General features: G+C 37.3%; 3 protein-coding genes across 7 annotated transcripts; 1 reads left to right on the forward strand and 2 right to left on the reverse strand.

The window, feature by feature from the left end:
- Window positions 1-1,794: 1,794 nt before the first annotated feature.
- On the forward strand, window positions 1,795-9,681 carry LOC147484556 (transcription factor TGA2.2-like). 2 transcript variants are annotated; one of them, XM_086577552.1, is made up of 11 exons: window positions 1,795-2,531; window positions 3,398-3,501; window positions 3,713-3,759; window positions 3,860-4,057; window positions 4,740-4,817; window positions 4,896-4,955; window positions 6,080-6,157; window positions 6,389-6,440; window positions 6,897-7,168; window positions 8,114-8,362; window positions 9,257-9,681. In XM_086577552.1, exons 1-11 carry the CDS (start codon window positions 2,434-2,436, stop codon window positions 9,401-9,403), a joined length of 1,383 nt encoding a protein of 460 aa, XP_086433678.1. In that variant the 5' UTR covers window positions 1,795-2,433; the 3' UTR covers window positions 9,404-9,681. The 2 variants fall into 2 exon arrangements, with proteins under 2 accessions (XP_086433678.1, XP_086433679.1); XM_086577553.1 differs by lacking the exon at window positions 3,860-4,057 and having other exon boundaries at window positions 1,895-2,531.
- Window positions 9,682-10,479: 798 nt separating this feature from the next.
- Window positions 10,480-16,149, reverse strand: LOC147484557 (putative LRR receptor-like serine/threonine-protein kinase At3g47570). 4 transcript variants are annotated; one of them, XM_086577551.1, is made up of 4 exons: window positions 15,433-16,144; window positions 13,426-14,583; window positions 12,397-12,803; window positions 11,343-11,645 (listed from the first exon to the last, which is right to left on the reverse strand). In XM_086577551.1, the coding sequence occupies exons 1-3, from the start codon at window positions 16,115-16,117 to the stop codon at window positions 12,400-12,402; spliced, it is 2,247 nt and encodes a 748-aa protein (XP_086433677.1). In that variant the 5' UTR covers window positions 16,118-16,144; the 3' UTR covers window positions 11,343-11,645; window positions 12,397-12,399. The 4 variants fall into 4 exon arrangements, with proteins under 4 accessions (XP_086433676.1, XP_086433677.1, XP_086433675.1 ...); XM_086577550.1 differs by lacking the exon at window positions 11,343-11,645 and adding an exon at window positions 10,480-10,607 and having other exon boundaries at window positions 13,426-16,149; XM_086577549.1 differs by having other exon boundaries at window positions 11,343-12,003; window positions 13,426-16,149.
- Window positions 16,150-21,647: 5,498 nt separating this feature from the next.
- On the reverse strand, window positions 21,648-22,243 carry LOC147484558 (RNA-binding (RRM/RBD/RNP motifs) family protein). The gene has a single exon (XM_086575654.1). It carries the CDS (start codon window positions 22,170-22,172, stop codon window positions 21,795-21,797), a length of 378 nt encoding a protein of 125 aa, XP_086431780.1. The 5' UTR covers window positions 22,173-22,243; the 3' UTR covers window positions 21,648-21,794.
- Window positions 22,244-23,650: the final 1,407 nt, after the last annotated feature.

The raw sequence follows: 23,650 nt of genomic DNA on the forward strand, positions 1-23,650 counted from the left end.
CGTTGGACTTCCAATCATTGGGAAAGCGTGTTGGGGCAGCACTAAGATTACCAAGAATAACAAGAATCAGGACAGGTGTGGAGAAGCCTATGACAATTCAAACACTGCTGCATACAGAGAAGAAAACCAAATCAATACAAATCTTGCTTCTTCATATTCATCTTCCTCCATATGTTCTCCTATATTTAACAAATATGGATGATTCATTTCCTAGTATCAACTCTCTCACATTATGTACTAAATTTGATGTTGCTTATGACTAGGACTCGGGCTTAGCTGGAGCTGCGCTAGAGCAATTTCTTGGGACCATGAGGGATTAGCACAGGGCCCAACAGGGTTGTATGGAGCTAGGAGTCCAGAGGAGGCAGAGATGCTTGTGAGTGAGGTTGTTGTGCAACAAGCTGTGATGTTGGAAGGGGTGATTTCTTGAGAGTAGTCGCTCAATGTGTAACTGGAATATATATGGAGGTTGTGAGAAAATCTATTCTAAGTATTTTCTATCTTTGAGTTTACGTAAGTTTAGGTGTATATAAGTAGAATTTCAATGGGAGGCCCATGATCTGGCATAATGGGCTAGCTATAGCCATGGTATGGGAAGAACTTTATATACATTTTAGCACAGTTAGCATTTGCGTGAACTGGTATGATCTTAGAGAGTGCAGCATGTTGCGTCTCTAAACACTTTTTGTATATCTGTCCTGTTTTTAATACAACTTAAACATACCCAGTAAAAAAAAGAATGGTAGGTGACCTCTTCTTCCTAAGTATATGCAGGGCTGACCCTGCGCACAATCACACAGGCGCCTAGCTGGGCCCCAAATTTGGCCCAAAATGAGGGCCCCCAAATCTTAAACCAGTTGTGGCGCTAGTGTTCTTTTGCGGCCCAAATATAAAGCATTCAACAAACAATAACCCTACTATTATTTTTTTATTTGGCCCAATGTTGAGCACTTAAATTTAAAATTGTCCTACCTACACATGAAGGCTTTAAATAAACAATAAGTAAAAGCCCAAAATTCCACTTTAGAAATCCAATGTCCTCATTCCTATACTAACTACCAGACCGACGATTATTCTCTCTAAAACACAAACAAAATAAAAAAGAACTAGTAAATCGGTTATTTTTCTCTTTGATTCTCCAAGCAAGTCCTGCTTTCCACTCTTCTAAACCCTAATCCTGTAGGAGTCACACTTTAGAAACTCGTCTAGGGCCTTGCAAAACTCAGGGGCGCCCTTTAGTATATGTTGGACCTTAATATAGTTTTAGTTGTGTTATAATGAATGAGATTGATATGGATTAGTGAAAAATAAAATAATATAAAGTAAAATACAATTTTGTTCCCAAATTTAACTTGGTAATTTTCAAGTTGGTTGAGTCAAGGTAATAGACAATCCTAAGCCTCATGGTTTGTCCTCAGAGGAGTTGAATACATGACTTTGTCGGAAGCTCTTAATATGTGAATGCACTTGTGAGCTGCATTAGAGTCGCCAAACAAAACGTCAAGTTTCTAAGACAGGCATGTCATATGCCCAACTCACAAACTCGAGCATTCCCCTTTTTGGCTTTATCGCCAGAAAATAACACATGAAGCTTCACGCCGTCAACTATAACAATTAATAATAACTATGGTAAATATTGTACTTTCTAGACAGTTACTGCTACAGTGCCACTCATTTTCACCACATGAGCAGAATCTTTTTTTTTTTTTTTTGGGTTCTACTCAATTCTGAATTTCTGACACTATTTGAAAAGAGACAGATCAAATAAATTCCAAAAAAAAAAAAAACTTATTTAAATAAAAAATTGACTAAAAAATAATACAAAGCTTTGAAAAAAAGTAAAGAAAAATTATCAGAGTAGAAAACAATAAATTATTATTATTTTCTCCCTCTTGATTCTCTCAAAGCCATTTATTTCTTCATCCTCAAAACAATCACTTTCTTACTTATTACTTTACCCTCAACTAGCTCAAACCATCCAATTCCAAACCTTTGAATTCTCTAAATTACACATAGAAAGGTAGAAAGGAAGTCAAAAGAGTCCTTCTTTAGTAGTTTTATGAACTAATTATTGTTCAATTGTGGAAAGTTTGTATCTTTAAGGTTCATTTCTCTGTTAGACTTGTTGGGGCTTGTTTGATATTGAGTTTGGGGATTGAGTTTTGAAGGTTTTTTGTTGAGCAGTGTTGATAATATCGTTTTTTGGGGTATAAAGGGGTTGTTGGGCTATTTGTAATTGTGTTTATAGTGATTGGTTTTAAGGATTTTGGTTTGGGAAGTAGTATAGGTCTAATTTTAAGTTGGTGAAAGTGTGAAGTGTGTTTTTCTGGACTTGAAACTGAGATTTTGAGGAATTGAGGGTTTCTGAAGTTGTTTTTCGAGCTACTGATTTTGTTGGTTAGAGGGTGGTGGTGATGATGATGGTGTTATTATATGGGGAGTAGAAAAAGGAGGGTTGGTACAGAAGATGATAAGGGAGCTGCAGGCGGGATGCCGAGCTTTGTGCCGCCATTGTCTGTCTCCACACAATTGTAAATTTCCTTGCCTTTTGATCTTTATCAGTTGTTTCTATCTTAATTTTCACTGAGCATTGATTTACACTATAAAAATATTTATGTATTGTAGACTCTGATTCAGTGGTGTTTATGCTTTTGCCTCTCAGTTTGTTGTGTATGTGAATTGGAGTGTTTTCTTCATTTGGCACTTTTTCCATATCATGGAATCACTAGTATGGGATGTACTTGTAGGAAAATATTCTAGTTCTTACTATACACTTGAATGTGGAACTTTATGTAGTTGGAGCATACTTGGTGTACGTTTAGTGAAGAATTATACCATACCAACAATATTTTTTGAGGAATCACATCTCAGGTATAGCCTTTGAATGTAGCATTATATATGTTGTACAGATAAACCTAGGACACTTCTATAAAGTATAAATGGCATTTTGATCACTGTTCATTTGAATGTTGATAAACCAACATAACAGTCATATGTTTGGTGGATGAATAAATCAATCCCAATTTCCTCTATTGCATTGGCGACGGATACGTGTCTTGATATTAAAGTGAATGAATGGATACACACTTCACTTTTGGTCAGCTTAAATGTTTCTTATTATTCGTTACTTTGTTACAAAAGAGTTTCATCTATGTTATTCTTCTTCCGTGGGAGAAACAAGTTGAATTCTCATTGTTGTGTTTGAGTTAGTATCTGGTTTATGTTACTATGTAATGGTTTATTGTAAAAGTTAATATCACTTCTCAAGTCTTGGTACTTCACGACGGAATATCTCTGGTGCTGTTATTTCCACTCTCTTTGAATTTGGACCTGACATCTTTGTATTTGAAATTGATTATATTTATGTGGCTTACATTATCTTTGCTATGAGTTTCAGTGGCACAGAGGAAAATCACTTCCATTCTTCCCAAATTCCTGGCTTTGCGGCTCTTGAACAATCTGTTGGATTTGGCATAGTCGATCCCATTGATCACAGTAGAAGTATGTATTTGATCTTCTCTCTAGTGTCTTTCGAAAAGTGGTATTTAGTATTAAGGTATTTGTACTTTTTTTCTAATTGATTTTTTTTTTCTACAAATGAGGTGTACAGTCATCATGACATGATCACCATGATAGCCTTTGTTTAACTGATTGGGTTCGACAGATAATTTTGACTTGTTGTTCTGATCTATTTTTCTTTCTTGTGTTTAAGGCACATTAATCACTGCGACAAACTCAGGTGATCAAGCTTTTAACAAGGTGAACTGTGATTTGAAGTTGCTTTCTCATAGTTTAGCCACATCCAACCTCTTATGGTAATATTGCTAATTATAATAGTTTGTGCTTTTGAAATATACAGTCACTGGATTCCTCTAACACGAATCATACATCTACAACTAGAGTTCGGCGTCAAAAGCTGCCTTCAGAAAGAGGACAACGTAAAGACCTAGCTTCTGTACCCAGTGGCCCTCTTGAGAATTGGGGAGAGTCCAAAATGGCAGATGCCAGTCCCATGACCGATACCTCAACAGACGATACAGATGATAAGAATCAAAGGGTGATGCTTTTGACTTCACTCTAAATATAGATATATACTTTAATGCCCCAAAAATTTAGGCGCTTGTAATTGTGATCCTAGGCTTTCTCAGGTCCAAGTACAAGGGCTGAGCCTAGAGCCTAGACAGCGGGGGCCTGTGTTTTAGACTGCATAGCACAAATGCAGCATTTGACTAAGGTTTTTAGTAATGTAACTGTTGAGATGTTTAGTAATTAGTATATTCCCACATGGGATGTTTAAAGCCTTGCTGTATAGGTTAAAAGTTCATGGGCTCTCCACTCATTGCCAATTGGTTGAGTTGGATGCCCACATTTAAGATGGTATAAGAGCACGATATTGTATTTGTCCCAAAGGATCCCTTTACTTTACTTCACATGAGTAATATTGTCCATGTGTTATGCTCCAGTAACGCCACCTGTGAAGGGGCGTGTTGGAGAAATTTTGTACAGTCCCGCATGGGATGTTTAAAGCCCTTCATTATGGTTTAAAAGGTTGATCTTATCCACTCATTACCAATTGGCTTTGAGTTGGATGCTCCTCAAGTTTAAGGGTAACCTTTGTTGCATTAGAACAATTGTGTCTACATGTATTCATCTGATCTTATTGGGTCTTTTTATTTATTTTATATTGTTGATAAACTGATGCTTGATGATAAACTAACGCTTGATACTTCCATCAACAGTTTGACATGATTCCATTAACTGGGTTGGCGGCTTCCGACTCCAGTGACAGGTCAAAGGATAAAACAGGGGATCAAAAGGTCATATAGTTTGACACAAAAATGCTAATTTGATTCGTGTTATGTGTTATAATGTCCTGATTTGTGTTTTTTTCCCAGACACTTCGAAGACTTGCTCAAAATCGTGAAGCTGCAAGAAAAAGCCGACTAAGGAAAAAAGTGTGCTTTATTTTATTTTATCCAATGTGTCGTTTGCATGCATTGAGTTTACTAGGAATTCCGCCTTTTGATCTGTGGAGTATTTCACAAGATTTTTTCCAAAATTACTTTTTTGGCAAATTATATTGTCAAAATTTGTTGGTTCCTTTTTTGAAAAAATTGAATGGCCCTTCATATTATTTTGTTATATTTGTGTAATTTGTGTCAGTAGTTGTGCGTACCTATGTCACTGACTGCAATGTTCCCCTTGAAAATATCTTTTTATGCCTTCAATCAATGCATGTTGGTACACTCTGAGGCATACCCCTCCAGACACACTGTCAACTCCAATGTATCTTCTTTTCTTTCAATATTTGGTACAACTCATTGGTCCTTTATGAATCTTGGCGGATTTTTCCATCCAAGAAAAGAGAAAGATTCAAAGGCCTATTTGAAAATAAATGGTTAAGGACTAAACTGAAATATAAGAAGTTCAAAAGTGCAGTACTTGTGTTCTCCATCATACATACTGTAGAGAATATAAATATTATGGATTGAGACCAATTGTAATGATGTAAGGGCACATGGGTAAGATAGGAATTCCACCTCTAGGGTTTCACTATTGTAGCCTATATAAAGGCATGTTAGGGTTAAATAATATTTGATGAACTTCTATTCTCCTTTTATGATTCCAGTCTTTCACAATGTAGTCCCTAGTATTTCTCTCCGTTCAGGTACATCACAATAACGATCATTAGATCCACAAATTTCTAGTCATACAGCGCTTCCTCCACGCATGCATGTAAATATTGTGCTGTTTTTGGTTGCCCTTTACATATGCAAGTTATCAATATGAATAGGAAGAATAACTTAAACTCCGCTGGGAATACTTTATTCAGTGAACGCTTTGATTCGTGTGCTAATCCTGCATTTTTTTTCTTTGAAACAGATTGTGGCCATATTTTTGTGCTACTTCCTCATAATCTGTTTGATAATAAATTTTTTCGTCAATAAACACTATGCAAATGGGTGATGTTTGCCTTGAGTCTTATTTAATATGAATGCATTTATTATAGTTGTGTACTTGGTTGATTCTTCCTTGTGTTGAAATAATGATTGTGTTTTCCCTTTTCCATTTATTTTAGGCATATGTCCAACAACTGGAGAGTAGCCGACTGAAATTAACATCTCTCGAGCAGGAGCTCCAGAGAGCTCGTCAGCAGGTTCGTTGGTATTAATCCTTTGGTATTGGCTATTGACCATAGTTCAAATTCTTGAACTGGCTGAACTGCAAAGGCTGAAAATCCAAAATATTATGAAAATTTTAAAATTTGGCACATACCAAAGTACCACTGTAGAAATCACTGGTAATGTCTTGTGCAGGAACTCTGAAAAGCCGAAATATTTGTATGTACTGTACATTCTCTTCCTCTGATTCCTTTGCTTTGGTGTAGGGCATCTTCATTTCAAGCTCTGGAGACCAGGCTCATTCAATGGGTGGAAATGGTATCTTACCTGTCCTCCGTACATTTTGTTTCTTACATAAACATGACTAAACATGAGAGCATGTACTTTTTGGAAAACCTATATGTAGTACTATTTGAGAGTATGAGACATCATTCTTTTACTCCTATTAATCTTAGAAGTTTGAGACATGGTTCTTCCTTTTAATCTGAGAAGTGTGTTAGTATATAATCATTTTTTCTTCTTCTAATTGTATAATCTTGGGAGTATTAGTATATTAATAATGAGTCAAAATATTGCGCCTAAATATAAGTAGGTGGTGAGGCAACAAAATTTGTTAGTCAATAGTCCCAGCCTATAGCCTATATAAACAATCACCACAGCACAAATCATTGTGGGCTGGGAGCCCTGGCACCCACCTGTATCCGTATAAATTGTGTCTATTGAGCATCTGACTAAGTTCTTTATTATCAAAGACTATCTTGTACCATTTTTCAGGAGCCTTGGCATTTGATCTAGAATATTCGAGGTGGTTGGAAGAGCAAAACCGCCAAATCAATGAACTAAGGGCTGCCGTAAACTCCCATGCGAGTGACAATGAACTTCGTATTATTCTCGATGGGGTCATATCGCACTATGATGAAATTTTCCGACTAAAGGGCATCGCGGCAAAGGCTGATGTTTTCCACATGCTATCAGGAATGTGGAAAACTCCTGCTGAAAGGTGTTTTATGTGGCTCGGTGGCTTTCGCTCATCTGAACTCCTCAAGGTTAGACTGATTTTGATGTGATATACCTCATTTTTTTATATTTCGCCGTGTCTGACACTGGACACATGTATCCATGTCAATGTAACTAAGGTTATTTGTTACTAGTTTTGGTAGCCCTGTCTCTGCACCTTAAGAAACACGTTCATACTATGAGAAGGAGACTTTTATTCTTCGTGCCGTTTTAAGATATATAAGAATGTTTGCTCTATTCTGTAGGCATGCATTTTCTAGTTTCCGTAGCAGATACTGTTTATGTGCTGGATGCCTGGATGTAATGTTGATCTTGATAGCTGACCTTTGCATTTATGATTCGTTAGACCGCCTTTGAGGGCAAAATCCCATATTTTTTTTAGAATTTTAGGTAATCTTGGAAAAATGTGAAGCATTAAACCTCTGTTATTATAGGTCTAGCTCTTACATTGCTCATGTTTCAATTCCTAAAGATCTAGTTCTTGTGATCTTGTCCTTTTTGGGGTGTTGTCGGCCTAGTGTGTCCTTGAATTTTGAGGGGCATGTGACTACACTGTGTGGCAGTGTGAGACCTGCAATTCATTTGAACACCTTCTAATCTTCCTCCTCACAAGCCAAACTTGAAAGGGGGGTAGATTTTAAAGTGGTATTACAGCTCTAAGTTGAACCCTGAGAGGCTGCACGTTTAGGTACCTAGTCTATTGCTAGCACTGAGGTACCTTTTGCTGAGCAATGTACCTGGTGTAGCTGTTTGCATGGTTTCCCCCTGTACAATTTGTTTGGTATGCTATATTAGCCCTTGCTCGAATAGCTTTAGCAAAGTGGTTGGCTGGTTGCTAAAACGTCTGTTTTGCATGAAATGATATTCGTTGTCAATTGTCATAGCAGTTAAGAGATCACTGATTAATTAGTGATTTTAACTCTAAATTGCCTTTCAGTGTCATCTAACTTGTTCATCATACAACATCATTGCAGCTGCTAGTGAACCAATTGGAGCCACTTACTGAGCAGCAATTGGTGGGCATTTGCAACTTGCAGCAGTCATCTCAACAGGCTGAGGATGCTTTATCACAGGGAATGGAAGCATTGCAGCAGTCATTGGCCGAGACATTGGCAAGTGGCTCTCTTGGTCCCGCGGGATCATCTGGCAATGTGGCAAACTACATGGGTCAGATGGCAATGGCCATGGGAAAGCTCGGAACTCTGGAGGGCTTCCTCCGCCAGGTGATTTCCCTTCCTTGAGTCTCTTCTTAAACTCCTTATACTAGAAAAACTGCATAGAAGTGGGTGTGAGCGGAGCCGGTGCTTATGTGATTTTCTTGGGAGAGATTGTTGTAGAGTAAGGAGAACTTCTAGGAGTTGCCGAGGGTTTGGAGATTAGATGTTGCGGGCGAGTTTCAGGAGAGATTGGAAGAGAGTTGCTGCAGGTTTGGAGAGAGAAAACGAGACAAACACAGACAGATCACTACCAAAACGACATTTGGGCCCCCAAACCCCCTAACACAAGATGTTCGCTCCGTTCATGGATTACCCTTAGTTTGTTCACCATTTAGAATCAATTGATCAAATAATCACAGCACCAACTAATAAACAGTTTTGGGCCTGGTGATTAAATGAGAAGAATCATTTGATGTTGATCACTTGACCATGTAGATAATTATTTCATTCTAAAGGAAGTGTTGAAGTACTAGTTTCTACTTTCTAGTAATCCTTGGGATAATTTTCTTTTTCTTTATTGTTCAGTCGAGTTCTTTTGTGGTGGGGGAGGGGAGGATCTAGAATGAAAACCTCGAGAATCAAATAAGATCCTTAAAATTGGCAAGTTAAAAAAAATTAAAAAATAAAATAATAAGAAGAGTTATATAGTTTTTGGTTAAGCCAAAGGTCTTGCTTGCAGTGGAAAGAGGAATAAATGTGCGTGTTTATTCACAACTTCAGCCCCTTGGGAAATGTACGATGGTATGGGGATTACCAAGGGGTGCAGGCCTGTTTTGCCACAAAGCTAGGCCAGATGATATGCACATGCTCTGATTCCTCAAATCATCCACTGCCACTGCCACTGCCACTGCCTTCGATGTTTATTTCCTTTTCTTTGTACTGAGGTTTTGCTTTTTCCAGGCCGACAATCTGCGGCAGCAGACGCTTCAACAAATGCACCGGATTTTGACCACCCGGCAATCTGCACGTGCACTCTTAGCCATAAATGACTATTTCTCCCGGCTCCGTGCTCTTAGTTCACTATGGTTGGCCCGTCCTCGGGAATGAGAAGCCTTGCAAGTGACGAGAGGGATCAGACATTCAGAAAAGGAGACACAGTTGATTAATTCCCACAATGGTAGATTATATTGTCAATATATGCCTTCCCTGCTTGGGCTCTATGCTAATCTCCAACCTTTCCAGGACCCCAGGCTGGTAATGTGATCACCTATGGGCAATTGCACATCTTACTTGTAACATTCCCACAGTTGTCAACTGGGTGCTGTAATTTATTTGTAATGTTTGAAGCTATAGTTGAAATAATATGCATAATTTGCTGTTTGGTATATACTTGTTTACCTTAGTGTGATGATTGTGCTAAAAAAATTCCTCCCATTCTCTCTCAAAACTCCTCCCATCTTCTCGTCTCCAACTTCTCATGCCGTCCCACACTCGCCCAACTTCTACTTTTTGTTTATACTTCCACTTCTTCATCACTTGCAGTCATGCCCATTCTGTACCAAGTGTTTTCAAGTAATAATAATGATTATTATGTGATTGTATTGTGTACTTTCTATTGCCTCCTAGACATTATTTATGCTTCCCAAAAGATCATTTTATCACGCTACTTTTAATCGAGTTCTTGTAATTCAATACCCACATCCAAATTGGAAAGTATGTTATAAGGGACCCGAGACCTAAAAAACAGGGCAGAAGAAGTAGAAGTAGGGGTCTCATGCCTAATTCTTAGAATGAAAGGTAAAAATAAATAAATAAAAAAAAGGTACCGCAGCCTCAGAATTTCTCTTAAACTTAACAGACATGTTCGTGGGCATCTTATATAATGTCTTATATAGTGTCTTGAACAACTTACTATATAACCTGTGCAGGACACTATATAAGATGCTCAAGACACTATATAACATATAACATGTCCGTTTAAGAGAATTTGGTACAACATACCCAACCATGAGTTTAGCACCTATCAGCTACATATATGCAACCGCAAGGCCGCCTCTCCCTAGTTGCATCCAGACCTTTTGGAAAACCAGTATCATACGAATATTTCGCTTCCAGTGTGGTCTTAGGCACTAAGATTTACACCTTCGGAGGTTGTTCTAAGATTCAATCATCCACACGTCTTTTTGTTGATTTTAACGACCCTCCACCTCTTGATCATGATTGAGGTCTCTGTACTGCCCAAGTCTTTGACTTAAAGGACCCGCTCTGCGAATGGAGGCATCTCCGGCATTCAATCAATTGATTCTGATTTCTATAGTACACAGATTATTGTTATACACCAGAAATGAGCATAGAGGAGTTTACAAACAAAAATGCAAAACAAGGCAACATGGACATGCTAATTAGCCCATGATAAGTACTAGGTTGTTTTTCAAATGTGAATCCCTTGTTTCAGATATCCAGTGGTTTTGACTGTGTATCTGAAGTTCTGAACTTCAGTTAATGACCGACTTTGTTGGCTTATGAATCAAGGTCTCCATTTCAGTGGCAAAGATCGGATATATTTGGCAGAGATCGGATCCAGTAAACGAAGCATAAGAATTTGAAAATTGCACCACACGCACACAGGCCTAAAACTCCCACAAACTAGCCATCGTAAAAAAATTCTGTTACATTGAAGTTTTCTCATGCATTGGTGAATTATTTACCTGCCGTGTAGAATAATTTGCTAGCGAAGGTCTTATTCAATATAATGTCGAGTAGAACCACAGGTTCACATATGCAATTCGTATGCCTTGCATGCTTAATCAAATTCCAGTTTCTCTTTACATAAATATTTCAATTAATTTGCACATATCGAATCTCTAACTATTTCTCAAATTTTCTCTTTAACCTTTTGGGCTCTTCTTTCGGTTATCCTGATTTTAAAACTTCTAACCGAAGAGTTGGACTTTGAAACAAGACCGCAACTCCGCAAGAACTAAAACCATAGAAATATAGAATAACAGGATTACAGTGTCATATTCAACGACACAATCTTCGGATATTCGCTACAACTAAATGAGGTGTCTGAAATTAAGGCCAAACATTAGTTACAAACTTTTGACACAACTTGACAACTTTTCAACAAACACAAGTACCATTGTCACTGCTCATTTCTCATTATTATCAAGGAAAGCATCCTTGGTGAACAAGCATTTTATGAAAAGAAAAACTAGAGATTTACACACAAGATAGCAGGAAAAGTCATCCTAATCCTAAAAGTCTATACACAGTGTCCAGAACAATAGTTTCGGAAGGAGCTTAGCCAATAAGTATGCAGTCCAATTCGAGGATGTCCTACGCTGCCCTGTGATTCAAGAAAAAAGTAGAATGTTTAGATCTTTTTCCTTAGGGGCAAGGCTCATGTTTCCAACAAGTAGGAAGATCAATTTAGTATCTGCAAACAATTAGACCAACTCCAGTGGCTTTAGTGGATACATCCCTATACTCTCAGTCTACAGTGGATAGGGATGCAATAATGAGCGCTAGAATGGTTTTGAGTATGGCTTCTTGTGTTGGACGCCAGGCCAGTGCGAGTGGCGCCTAGTGTAGTCAAAGTTTCAAACGATAAGCTTTTATTCGAACTAAAGTGCCAGTGACCGGACAGGGATTGTGTTCCAATGGGAGTGGTGTCTGCTCACCTCTGGGGCCAGACCTGAGCCACCCTGCATATTTAGTTGCATATGCACGGTGAGAAATTCAGTTGCAGACAGAGGAATACGGGTATGGGGGGCCATTGGAAGGAGATTTTCAGGGTTTTGAAGGGATAAAGGAACCATTTGAGTTGGTCTTAACTCTTAATAAAGATTGCATCATAACCAAATTGATACAAAATCAGTAACTTTCACCTCACAAAAGTATAGCATATGGCCGCTATCTTGTGAATCATGTACTGGTCAGTAGCACCCTCTAACACATGTATGAAGAAATTCTGTCTTCAATTTCCTTTTTACTCAAGTTATAAATGTTTCTAAACAGTGACTTATAAATCTCAGAAGAACATAAATGAAGGAAAAATTGCATAGCAAAACACTGATTTGTATAAGATGTGATTGTACCTTTCATTTACGTTCTCCATGAATCCTAGTACCAAGAAATGTGTCTCTGATAGCGATCAATTCTCTACTGACATCTCTAATATCCATTCTCTCTGACGGTGATTCCACAGAACATGCAACCCCAATTCTAACTATTGCAGTCAAGCACTCTAGCAATTTTGTTCTTCTGTGACTGCTGATTCTCATGGTATTAGTATCTCCTAAAGTGTCATCTCCTTCAGATAAAAGTATTGGATCTACAATCTTTGTAAGTTGATCCTGCAAACCGTTGTTAGCATAGTTATGGAGGTTTAAACCGTCTTTTAACATCTCATCGGTTGGTCTCCTTCCTGTGCACATTTCCAACACCATAATTCCATAACTGTACATATCACCTTGTATGGATGCATCAGCTCCCATACCATATTCTGCAATATATACATCAATCACTAGTTTTTAGTAAACCATTTAAATGATATATATATATATATATATATATATATATATATATATATTAAGAGCCATTGGCCAGCAAAAAGAAATATAATAGTAATACTGTAATGCTTTACATCCATTATACTATAGAGAGATTGAAAAGGTCCTCACAATCGTCTGTTAAGATATTAATAAAAGTAACCAAACTAGCTTAATTACCACCATATCCACAGTTCGTTCATCCTCGATCTTTTGAATTTTAACTCAACTAACATGGACTGAAAAGAAATTATATCAAGCTGATAGTTTTTATTCTCTCTAACAACTTTTTATTCGCACTAACAATTCATTTTTTTCTCTTTCAAGATATCTAAATAACTATGCTAAACATCCAACTATCCAAGGCCCTCCTGAACCTAAATTAGCTCGTGCAACTGGGGTGTTAATGGCGTGGAACTTAACACGGGAAAAAAAGAGGCAAAAGGATTTGAGTTTCACTAATATGTGGCTGCACAGAAAGATTATAACTAATGTAGTATACCACATATTGATTTCATTCATTTATGAATTGGAAAAAGGACTGAAATCAAAATATGCCGATATGGAAATTCTTACCTAGAGCAGCATAGCCAATAGATCCCTTTACCCCTGTTGAGGTACTTTGAACATCATGCAAGTTCTCTATTGATCCCGAAAGAAGCTTTGCTAAACCAAAATCACCAACATGAGCTACCATATCATTATCAAGAAGCACATTGCTTGGCTTTAGATCACGATGAATAACCAAAACATGGCACTCGTGATGAAGATAGATAAGTGCAGAAGCAACATCAATGGCGACATTTAGTCTTTGAAGTAGGTTCAAATTCGATTCATCATCTTGTTCACTGATCTCATGATGCAGCCATTTCTCTAAACTTCCATTTGGCATGAACTCAAAGACTAGTGCTTTAAATTCATTTCCTTCGTAATCCACACTAGAACAAGAGGTTAGAATCTTAACAAGATTTCGATGGCGGATATTACGCAATGATTCGCACTCTGCCATGAAACTCTTTGAAGCTCCTTTCAATTGAAGTTTGAACACCTTAACAGCAACAACGGTTTCATATTGGTTGAGCATTCCCTTATACACACTACCAAAACCACCAGAACCAACAAAATTAGTTGGAGAAAATCCACCAGTTGCGTGAGAAAGATCTCCATAAGAGACCTTAAAATGTTGATCACCGAATGATTGCGAAGAAGCCGTTTTAGGTTTACTTTTTCTTCTCAAGTAAAATATTAGAGAACATGATGCCAAAAGAATGAACACGGCCACACTGATAATAACGACTATTTTGGAAAGATCGGACCTTCCATGCTTTTTTTCATCTTGCTTTTCAGATTTCTTAATTCGGCATGGTGGCAATTGCAGTTCGTGTATACCCCCACAGAGATCAAAATTCCCAGCTACTGAAAAATTGTCAGCAATTTTAAAGATTCCGTTCACTGGTACCTCACCTTCAAGTTTATTGAAAGACAGATTCAACAGCTTGAGATATGGAAAGTCCTCCAAATATTTTGGAATTCCACCAGACAAGTTGTTCCTTGATAGATCCAACCCTTTGACATTCTTTAAAGAACTCAAAGATTGAGGAACTATCCCTTCAAACGAATTTCCGTCCAAGCGAAGATATTCCAAACTCAAACACTCACCAAGAGTACTAGGCAATAAACCAGATAACTTATTTCCAGACACATCCAGTGTAGCAAGATTTCTTAGTTTTCCCACTACAGAAGGTAGGGAACCAGTTAAGGAGTTTTGAGAGAAGACAAGTTCAATCATAGAGGAAATATTAAAAATCTCTTTAGGTAGGGTACCATTTAGCTTGTTTTGTTCCAGATTCAGTTGTTGCAATTGGCTAAGACGACCAAGATCGGAAGGAATGTTTCCTTCCAGCCTGTTCCTATCTAAATTCAATATACTCAATTTAGTATTGTTTGCTAGAGAAGAAGGGATCGGTCCAGACAATTTGTTTTCTAACAGAGCTAACCCCTGTAAACTACGGAGTTTTCCAATTGAAGATGGAATACTACCGTAAAAGTTATTAGAATGGAGAGTTAATACAAACAAATTGACCAGGTTCCCAATCCCTTCCGGGATGATCCCAGATATTTGATTTTCTCCTAGATACAACCTCTCCATTTGGTTGGAGAGATTGGCAATAGAGTTCGGGAGAACACCTCCAAAATTGTTTTGGTCCAAGCCCAAGAATTTTAGATTACTAGAGTTGGTCAAATAAGTGATAAAACTCAAATCATGAGCTTCTCCTGTTCCTAGACGATTCTTTTGAAAATTTATCCATTCGATAGTTTGAGGGAATTGAAAATCCCTAGGAATTTGTCCTTCAAAATTGTTATTTGAAATATCAAATAGTTGAAGTTTAGAAGCATTAGCTAATGAAACTGGGAGTAGTCCAGAAAGTTTATTTATACCCCCATAGAATTTTTCAAGATTAGGAAGAGTGATCCCCATGTCTGGTGGAAGACTACCACTAAATTGGCTAACGGCAATTCCTAAGCCAAATAGGGATGAGATGTTGAAAATTGCTGAAGGGACCTCACCAGATAGTAAATTACCTCCAACACTGAATTGTTGTAAGCTTGACAGTCTACCAAAGCTGGCTGGAATACTTCCAACCAAATTATTATCAACTGTGGAGAAGACTTGAAGTGAGGAAAGATTACTTAAAGAAGAGGGTAGCACTCCTGTCAGTTTGTTTTTTTCAATAACAAAGAATTCAAGCTTTGACAATGAGCCAAGCTTTGACAGAATAATCCCTGACAATTTGTTCCCGCCTAAATTAATGTACCTGAGTTCAGTACATTGGGTTAGATTGACTGGAATTTCTCCTTCGAAAGTGTTATTCCACATACTGAGTTTTTGAAGACGAAACAACCGACCAATTTCTTGTGGGATCTCACCGTAGAATACATTGTGTGTTAGGTTGATGACCTTTAGGAAAGTGAGGTTTCCAATATGAGGCGATAACGATCCAACCAAACTCTGGCCGTAAAGATTCAAACTTATGACTCTTTGATGACGCTTGCCGCATGTAATGCCTTGCCACTGACAGAAATGAAAAGATTGGTTCCACGAGCTTAAGCCGCCTTCAATTCCATCTCTAATAGCGATTAGAGAGTGAAGATCAGTCTCATTTCCTGAGGTGGCCATACAAGGTTTTGTTAGTGAGATCAACTGGTTAAAGAGTAGGAAGATGACGTAAAAGTTTAGTAATGCAAATGCCTGCAGGTTTGAAATCATCTCTGCGAATTGTATAAACTAAAAGGCATGTGGTGTGGTGATATATAGGAGCATTGCCTGTCAAGATCTCCATTAGTCTTGCCGCGTAGAATAATTTGGTTGCCGTGTAGAATAATTTGGTCATTTTCAATCTAATGTCGAGTGAACTCAAAACTGGTTTATCTGGAGGACAAATAGGGACAGGAGAGGAAAGAGTCAAGTTGATTGACAATTAAAACTTAATAAATCTAGTCGTAAAACACGCGGAATCAACTTAATAAGGCAGCTTCAGAATTGGGTTGTTCTCACTTCTCATGTTCATCGTGTTGAAATATTCCTCGGAATCTTGGATAAAAGTCATTTCAATCCCTTAAGAGAAATGAGAGTATAGTAAAGAGTAAAGTTGATTGACGATTAAAAGTTTAAAACTTAATAAATCTAGTATAGTAATAATGTAAAATCTAGGGCAGGGAATCGGGTCTGGTTTGACCCGAATCCGACCCGACCCAAATCTGAATAGTTTGGGTTCGGGTTGATTTTCATCCGTTTATTTATTCGGGTCGGGTTCGGATTTCTTTTTAGGTTTTTTTTTGCATTTTTAGTGTTATTTGATCAGGTTGGTCGGGTTTGGATTAGTTTCGGATATAAGATTTCGGTTTTATTCGAATTCGAATATTGTCAAACTATTTGGATTCGAATATAGTTATATCCGACTCGAACCCGACCCGTTTCCTGCCCTAGTAAAATCTAGAGTACACAGGCTGTACCTGTACTCTCAAATCTGGGCCCTCTAATAACCAAAAAGTGAGAGTGTATTACCAGACAAAGTCTATAACCGAGGGATGAGATGCCAATACACCAGTGCATCCCATGTACGGTAGAATTGCTATAGTAATAAAGAGAGATGATGATATGGTGTTTTTGCTCCATATATTTTCTTGCCAATGTTTTGTTAATTTTTCCTACTAAAGCATATTAATTTAAGTAGTAATTTAATATTTACAAGGATATAGTAAAAAATAAATAATTAATTTGATACTATATATAGGGGCACTCTGAAGGCGCTCTAGAATGGAGAGCTTCTAAGAGCATTCCCAATGCACAAAGTGTGTGTTATAGTTTCTGATGGTCCTGACTTTGGTGATTTATAGTGGCATTTAGCGACGCTTCCTTTACGTCTTGGTGGGTTAGGTATCTATTGTACTGTCACTGATGTCTCTTTATTTACTTTTTTTGCCTCTCGTTTTCAGACTTATGAGTTTCAAAACCACACTCTTAGGAGTTGTGGGCCCGTGCCTATGGGTGAGATTCTTGATAATGCTAGCAGTGATTTGTGTCTCTGTCTATCCGATTTTGACCTTAATTCTCTAACTGTGAATTCTATCGTCCCCTCAAAACCATAAAAAGTTTGGACAAAAGTTTTCAACGATAAGACTGTTGCTGGTCTTGAGATGGAGTTCAAGTTATATGCTGGTCAGAAAGCAGTCATTAGATGCTTGCAGTCGGAGCTTGCAAAAAAATTTCTACATGCTATTCCAATGGAGGGACTTTGACAATATATGTAATAGGTGGAGTATTGTGATATTCTCCAGTGCCGTCTTATGATCCCCTTATACCCGGATGATGGTCTTTGTCATGTATGCAAAAAGAATAGATAAGATGCCTTTGGGGGATCATACAACACATTGTAGACATTTTTCGGGTTTAAAATATTGACACGATCGTGTTAGAGATATTTTATGTGATGCATTTTAGAGGGTTGGGGTACAAACAATGTTCACGATTTTGAACAGAATGTTGGAATTCCGCAGAATATTTTGATTTTAAAAAAAAACGAGAAAAACAATATAGAGTCGAAATATTAATGATTCCAAAATTAGTCGAAATAAAAATATGACATGGGTCGAAATATTGTGAATTTCGGTTTTCCATATTTCTGGAATTCCAAAATCCTGAACTATAGGTACAAGTACAGAAAAAAAAAACTCCGGTCAACTTTCTCACTAACCTGCAGATGTTTCGATTTACAGTTGGTGTTAGGGAAAACATGCATGTGTTAATGTGAATGGAGTCTCGTCGTTGGTAAGGATGGGGAATGATTACTTTGCGGTGGAAGAAATAGCTAATAAAGCAACGACAGAGAAGATGGAGAAGCACGAGGAAGTGTGTAGGGCTAACCAACACTTTTTTTTTTTTTTTTTATTTTTAGTTTCGACACTTTTAGGTTCTTGGCACAACAGTCTGTTGAACTCCTCAAGAGCCTTTAGAAAGTTATAGACAGTAACATAATAATAGCTGGTTCTAACGAGTTTGTATTTAGTAGAATATAATTTGCTATTCATAAAGTACTTGCAGCACAGCTTGTCCTAATTATTTGTAAAATTTGTTATCAATAAAATTTCTACTTGATGAAAATAAAAAATAAAAAAAAATAAAATCTCAAAGACTTTCGGTTGAGTTTAAGAGTCAAGAATGACACTTTTTTGTCTTACAGTCGTGGAATTGAATGTGGATTCTCATGCATATGCATAGTTACTTATTAAGGTCTTGCTGTGTAGGAAACTTTTCTGACTCATGGAGCTTGTTCACCCAAGATTCTCATGTTACTTATTAAGGTCTTGAGTCTTGACGCATTGTTTCTAGGCTAGGTAAAACAAATTCTGCATGGAAAATTAGTAAAACTTTTGGGTGATGATATTAGAAGTCTAGGACTCAAACCCCGCCAACATTAAAGAGTTACTGATCTCATTTAAAACAGACTTGCCAATAAAAAACCAACTGCAGATTTTGAACATTTCGTATAACAATTTTACAGTACCATATCAGAACAAGATTTTGCTTTGTCCTCGCATTTATTTACATTTAGCGGGTCAATCCCAGTTGGTAATTTGAAAATCCTATGTTTCTACATGAACACAATGTCTGCCACTCTTCATTAACACATCCCCCAAATAAATAAATCTCAAAAGACTTTCAGTTGACTTTAAGAGTCAACAATGGCAACTTTTTTTGACTAGCAGTTGTGGAATTGTTTAGGAAATCATCACAATCAACGTTCTTTTTACTTGAATGTCTTGGATTCTCATGCTAAGTTCAATGGTTTGGTGCGCTATCCCACCAAACCACAATAGTACAGTGGATAGTGACAGTGGGTTAGTGTTTTCAAAACTAATGGTTTTTTTGACAGCCCCCAATACCAATGGCGTATAGGAAGAAATTTTATTTTTTTTGGACTCTCCACTCTCCAGCCGCCATTCCCAAAGGCGTGTGGGAAAAAGATTTTAAAAAAACTTTCTACCCGCCACACAGTGTGGCTTGTGGGTTAGATTTCTTCTACCTACCACTCATATTGGCGTGTAGACTTGAGACTCTCTCTTTAAAACTGGCACTATAGATAGATAAACTTATACCGATAGCGTTGGCGGATTAGCGTTTTGACGCACCATTGGATTAAAATTTCCATGATATTTGGTGTTTTGCCGCACCATTGGACTTAGCCTCATGCATAGTTTACTTATTAAGGTTTTTGCCGTGTAGGAAACGTTGCCGCCTAATGGAGCCGGTTCACCCGAGATTCATACTTTTATCAATTTAGAGACGGGACATAGGAGGTCTTCCAATAAGTGCATAAGTACCAATAAAAAAAAATAAGTGCATAAGCAAGACCACTACTTTATAGGGTGGAGGACCACTACAGTATAGTACTTACTTTAGATTCAAGTGAACTACTAAGTCTCCACGGAGCCAAACCTGTTGCGTCTTCATAGTTGCATAGGCTACTACAGTCTAGAGGACCACTACAGTATAGTACTTACTTTAGATTCAAGTGAACTACTAAGTCTCCACGGAGCCAAACCTGTTGCGTCTTCATAGTTGCATAGGCTACTACAGTCTAGAGGTCCAGAGCTCTTCCTATTTTTCTTTTCTCTTTTTCTTTTCATCGTTAATATAATCTTTCTTACGGAGCAATAAAAAGAAAAAGAGTACTCACAAGCACTCTGTATCTAGAGTGTTGAGGGTAATTAGCTTCTTTCTATTACATTTCGTGTTGAGGGTAATTAGCTTCTTTCTATTACATTTCATTCTTCTCACTATACTCATCAAGTTCATATCAATATATCATTAGGGCAAGCTCTAACAATTCTGCAATCTTTTGTGACTACTTCCAGTTGATGGCGACATTAGAAAAGCTGCCACATCTTCTGCTTAGTCGGTTTATAACATAAAAACAACACATGTATCTTCCCGCAGATTGATATCTTGTGACTAGAGCTTTGATTTCTTTGCGTGGCTGAATGAAATTGCAGACACTGTTCAACTTTGTTAAATAGGGTAAGTAGCGTTCAAAAGGTAAACCCAGCCTTAAAAACTCCAGCAATGCCAGGTAGACTCACATGGTTTCAATGTGGTGCAGTGGCTGCCTCTTCGTTTGTTCTTTTAAGAGATTCTGGTACCAAGAGTCCAAGACAACCACAACCCTGAAAACAGTTCAGTTTTATACCTTTAGTTCAGAATTTTGTTCTGTGGCCTTGACACATATTTCATGAAAATTATTTCCTCCATGTAAAAATGTTTTTCAGTCAATGCAGAGAGTCTGTTTGTTTCGTGACATCTACTACCACCATCAACAAGATACAGAATGTAATGATGGCAAAATTCTATTAAACTTCACAGCTTAATCATGCTAAAAAGTTTGGTAGAGCCTTGCATCAATTTCATCTTGTCAGATTGCATTTGACTCCTAGAAACAACGAAACCATAAAGGATGGGTGATAATAATAGCTAGAACTCCATACCCACAACACCCAGATATCCCACCATACCCTCAACAATCACTTCTCACAGATCCCATCCACACAGAACATAAAGATTTGTTCCTGTATTCTATGTGGTCCCAATAGGCACTATTGAAAAAAATACGGATTTACATAAACCAATACACATCTACGTACTGAATTTATTTACTTGAATAAACATCATCCCCCCCCCCAAATCTTAAGATTTGTTACTGTGTGATTCAGTTTCAAATAAACCTAAGATATTAAACAGCTACCGTTCTACCATCCCAACAAAAGCATTCATTACTTTGAATACTTGAGTAAGGCAAGCATTCCCACTCACAAAGAAAAACCTCCCTAGCCCATTACATAGTTCCGTAGTAATCCAATAAATCTCAATTCCTCTTAACAACTCCCTAAGCTGGCACAATATATATGTCTACTATATATTGTCTACTATACTCTCTACAATAATACTCCCAGTGAACATCCAATCAATTAAATGTGGCACTGGCACACTGCTAAACCGTTATACTCCTTTAGCACAAACCTCTAGACTCTAGTAGTGGGAAATCAGTATTTTCCATAAAATCCACAAGTAGGACAAGTTTTCCCCACCCCTCAAAAACTCCCCCCTTCTCTCTCCCCATACACAATCCCGTGCCCACTGTGTCGCAGTAATCTAGAAAATGCTATCGTTGATCCCTAAGACCTACACTAATTCCAATGACCCTAATAATTAATCTATTTCACTAATTACCAACACAAAATAATTGAAAAACTAATAAAAATAATTCAATTAAAACAACAAGTCATTCATGCCATTAAATTCAACATACAATCTTAAAATCTTATAAAGAAAACAACAAGTGAAACCATATTCCATCAACTTATATCCAATACCCAAATACAAAAAGTATTCACTTATCTTTATTAATAGTAACACCATACTTCTCCTGCAACTTAACAATCTCATCTTCTTTCTTCTTCATATCAACTTTCTTACTCATCTTAGCTTGTTGATAATACAACACAATCAAATACCGATTAGCAACATTAAACCCAGACAAATGATCAACAGCTGTTTTAGCATCATATATATCTTCATAAACAACAAAAGCAGTACCCCTCGTATCTTTATTCGTACCTAGTCTTATTTGACGTATTGCTCCGTATTTGCCAAATATATCGTACATTTCTTCACTTGAGATATTGAATGGTAAATTTCGGACGTATAATACTCTGTTTACTTCGGGTGGGAGACGAGTGTTTCCCTTTCGCAGACTTATTGTTGCCATTGCTGAGTTAATTGAATTTGATTGATTGAAAAACTAGGGTTTGGACGGGAGAGTGATTTGGGGATGAAGAAATAAATAGGACCGTCCTATTTATAAGGTCCAGTTTCTATTTCCGTATTGTGGATCAATGGAGGCCCAATAGGTTATAGATTAGGCCCACTTAGCCGAAAATCTCCAATTATGAATCACTGAGGTGTTGTACATCACAAAAGTATGCTGAGAATTTGGGATAGACGAGAGTTACAATTTGTGGTGTCAACCTCAAACAACGTACAATGCAATAGTAATGCATATTTGTAATCAGAGCACATTTTAGAAAAGAATGACATTTTATAGCTAGTATCTCATTGTTCTACATAAACCAACACATAACCATCCCCTTTGGGAATACATTATAAACTGCTGAGATATATATTTGGTACAGTATTATGTTATTGTAGTGAGTAGTGAAACCAGTGGGTCATAATGATCTTTCAATGATATGCCTGATATCTATCTCAACATACAGCTCATGGTCTCTAAATCCTCATATATACAATTTTTTTCATATGAAAAGGAACTAGAAATTATCTCTCTGTATCTAACAGATGGGATAGAAGCTGCTAGTGAGTCCGCAAGTCTGTTAGATTCTCTGTATATGTGCTGAATAGAAAAGAACTCCATTTGAGCTATCATCCTCCAAATCCTTGCTATTACATGCTTAGCTTGCCATGGATATTCCTTAGATTTGAGAAAGGACACAACATTAGTAGAGTCTGTTTGGGCATTAAGACTTCTAATATTGTGTGTCAATGCAAGTTGTAATCCCATTTCGTCTCATTGTAGTTCAACTAGGGGTGTCTCTTTTTGCCGAATTTCCGATTTTTCCGAAATCCGACCCGAAATTGGTCTGGCTTTGGGTGTAGTTTTCATGGGCCGATTTTCCGATTTTCCGATTACCGAAAATTCCGAAAAAAAATTGGATCGGATTTGGATATAATTCTAAAATCCGATCCGATCCGAAAATTCCGAAATTTCCGAAATTATTGCCAATTTATTCCGAAAATATATACTTCTCTCACTATCCACTTGATTAGATCTCAACCGTTCATTCATTTTCTAGTTTTTTACTTCCAAAAACAAAACAAAACATAACCTGGCGCAGCTTCCCCACTGAATTGGACCAATCTAACCGTCATTCGCGTCTGCCCATAACAACATTGATATGAAAAAAATGTCATTTAAGTCATACAATGACTTCCGACTAATCAAAAGCCAAAATTCAATAGATAGAATATTATGTAAAAGCTACTTGGAGTCCAAGACCATAATCCATTATTTATCTCATTAACTTCACGCTTCAATTTTGACACACGAAAAAGATTGAAACATTACAAATGCCTGACACCGAACAAAATGCAATGCTTGCTATTGGTGGTCGCATATTCTTTTTTCTCGTTTTTCTTGGATCACTTGTTTGAATGAAAATGGGTTTTCTC

Source organism: Coptis chinensis, chromosome 8 (genome assembly GCF_015680905.1).
Source record: "Coptis chinensis isolate HL-2020 chromosome 8, ASM1568090v1, whole genome shotgun sequence".
NCBI lineage: Eukaryota > Viridiplantae > Streptophyta > Magnoliopsida > Ranunculales > Ranunculaceae > Coptis > Coptis chinensis.

Coding starts and splice junctions, on each gene's coding strand:
- LOC147484558 (XM_086575654.1), bottom strand. CDS start 22,172: ATGGCAACAATAAGTCTGCGAAAGGGAAACACTCGTCTCCCACCCGAA.
- LOC147484556 (XM_086577552.1), top strand. CDS start 2,434: ATGGGGAGTAGAAAAAGGAGGGTTGGTACAGAAGATGATAAGGGAGCT. Junction 4,058..4,739: donor CAGATGATAAGAATCAAAGG/GTGATGCTTTTG, acceptor TTCCATCAACAG/TTTGACATGATTCCATTAAC. Junction 6,158..6,388: donor TCCAGAGAGCTCGTCAGCAG/GTTCGTTGGTAT, acceptor GCTTTGGTGTAG/GGCATCTTCATTTCAAGCTC.
- LOC147484557 (XM_086577550.1), bottom strand. CDS start 16,117: ATGATTTCAAACCTGCAGGCATTTGCATTACTAAACTTTTACGTCATC. Junction 12,804..13,425: donor TATTGGCTATGCTGCTCTAG/GTAAGAATTTCC, acceptor TATATATTGCAG/AATATGGTATGGGAGCTGAT.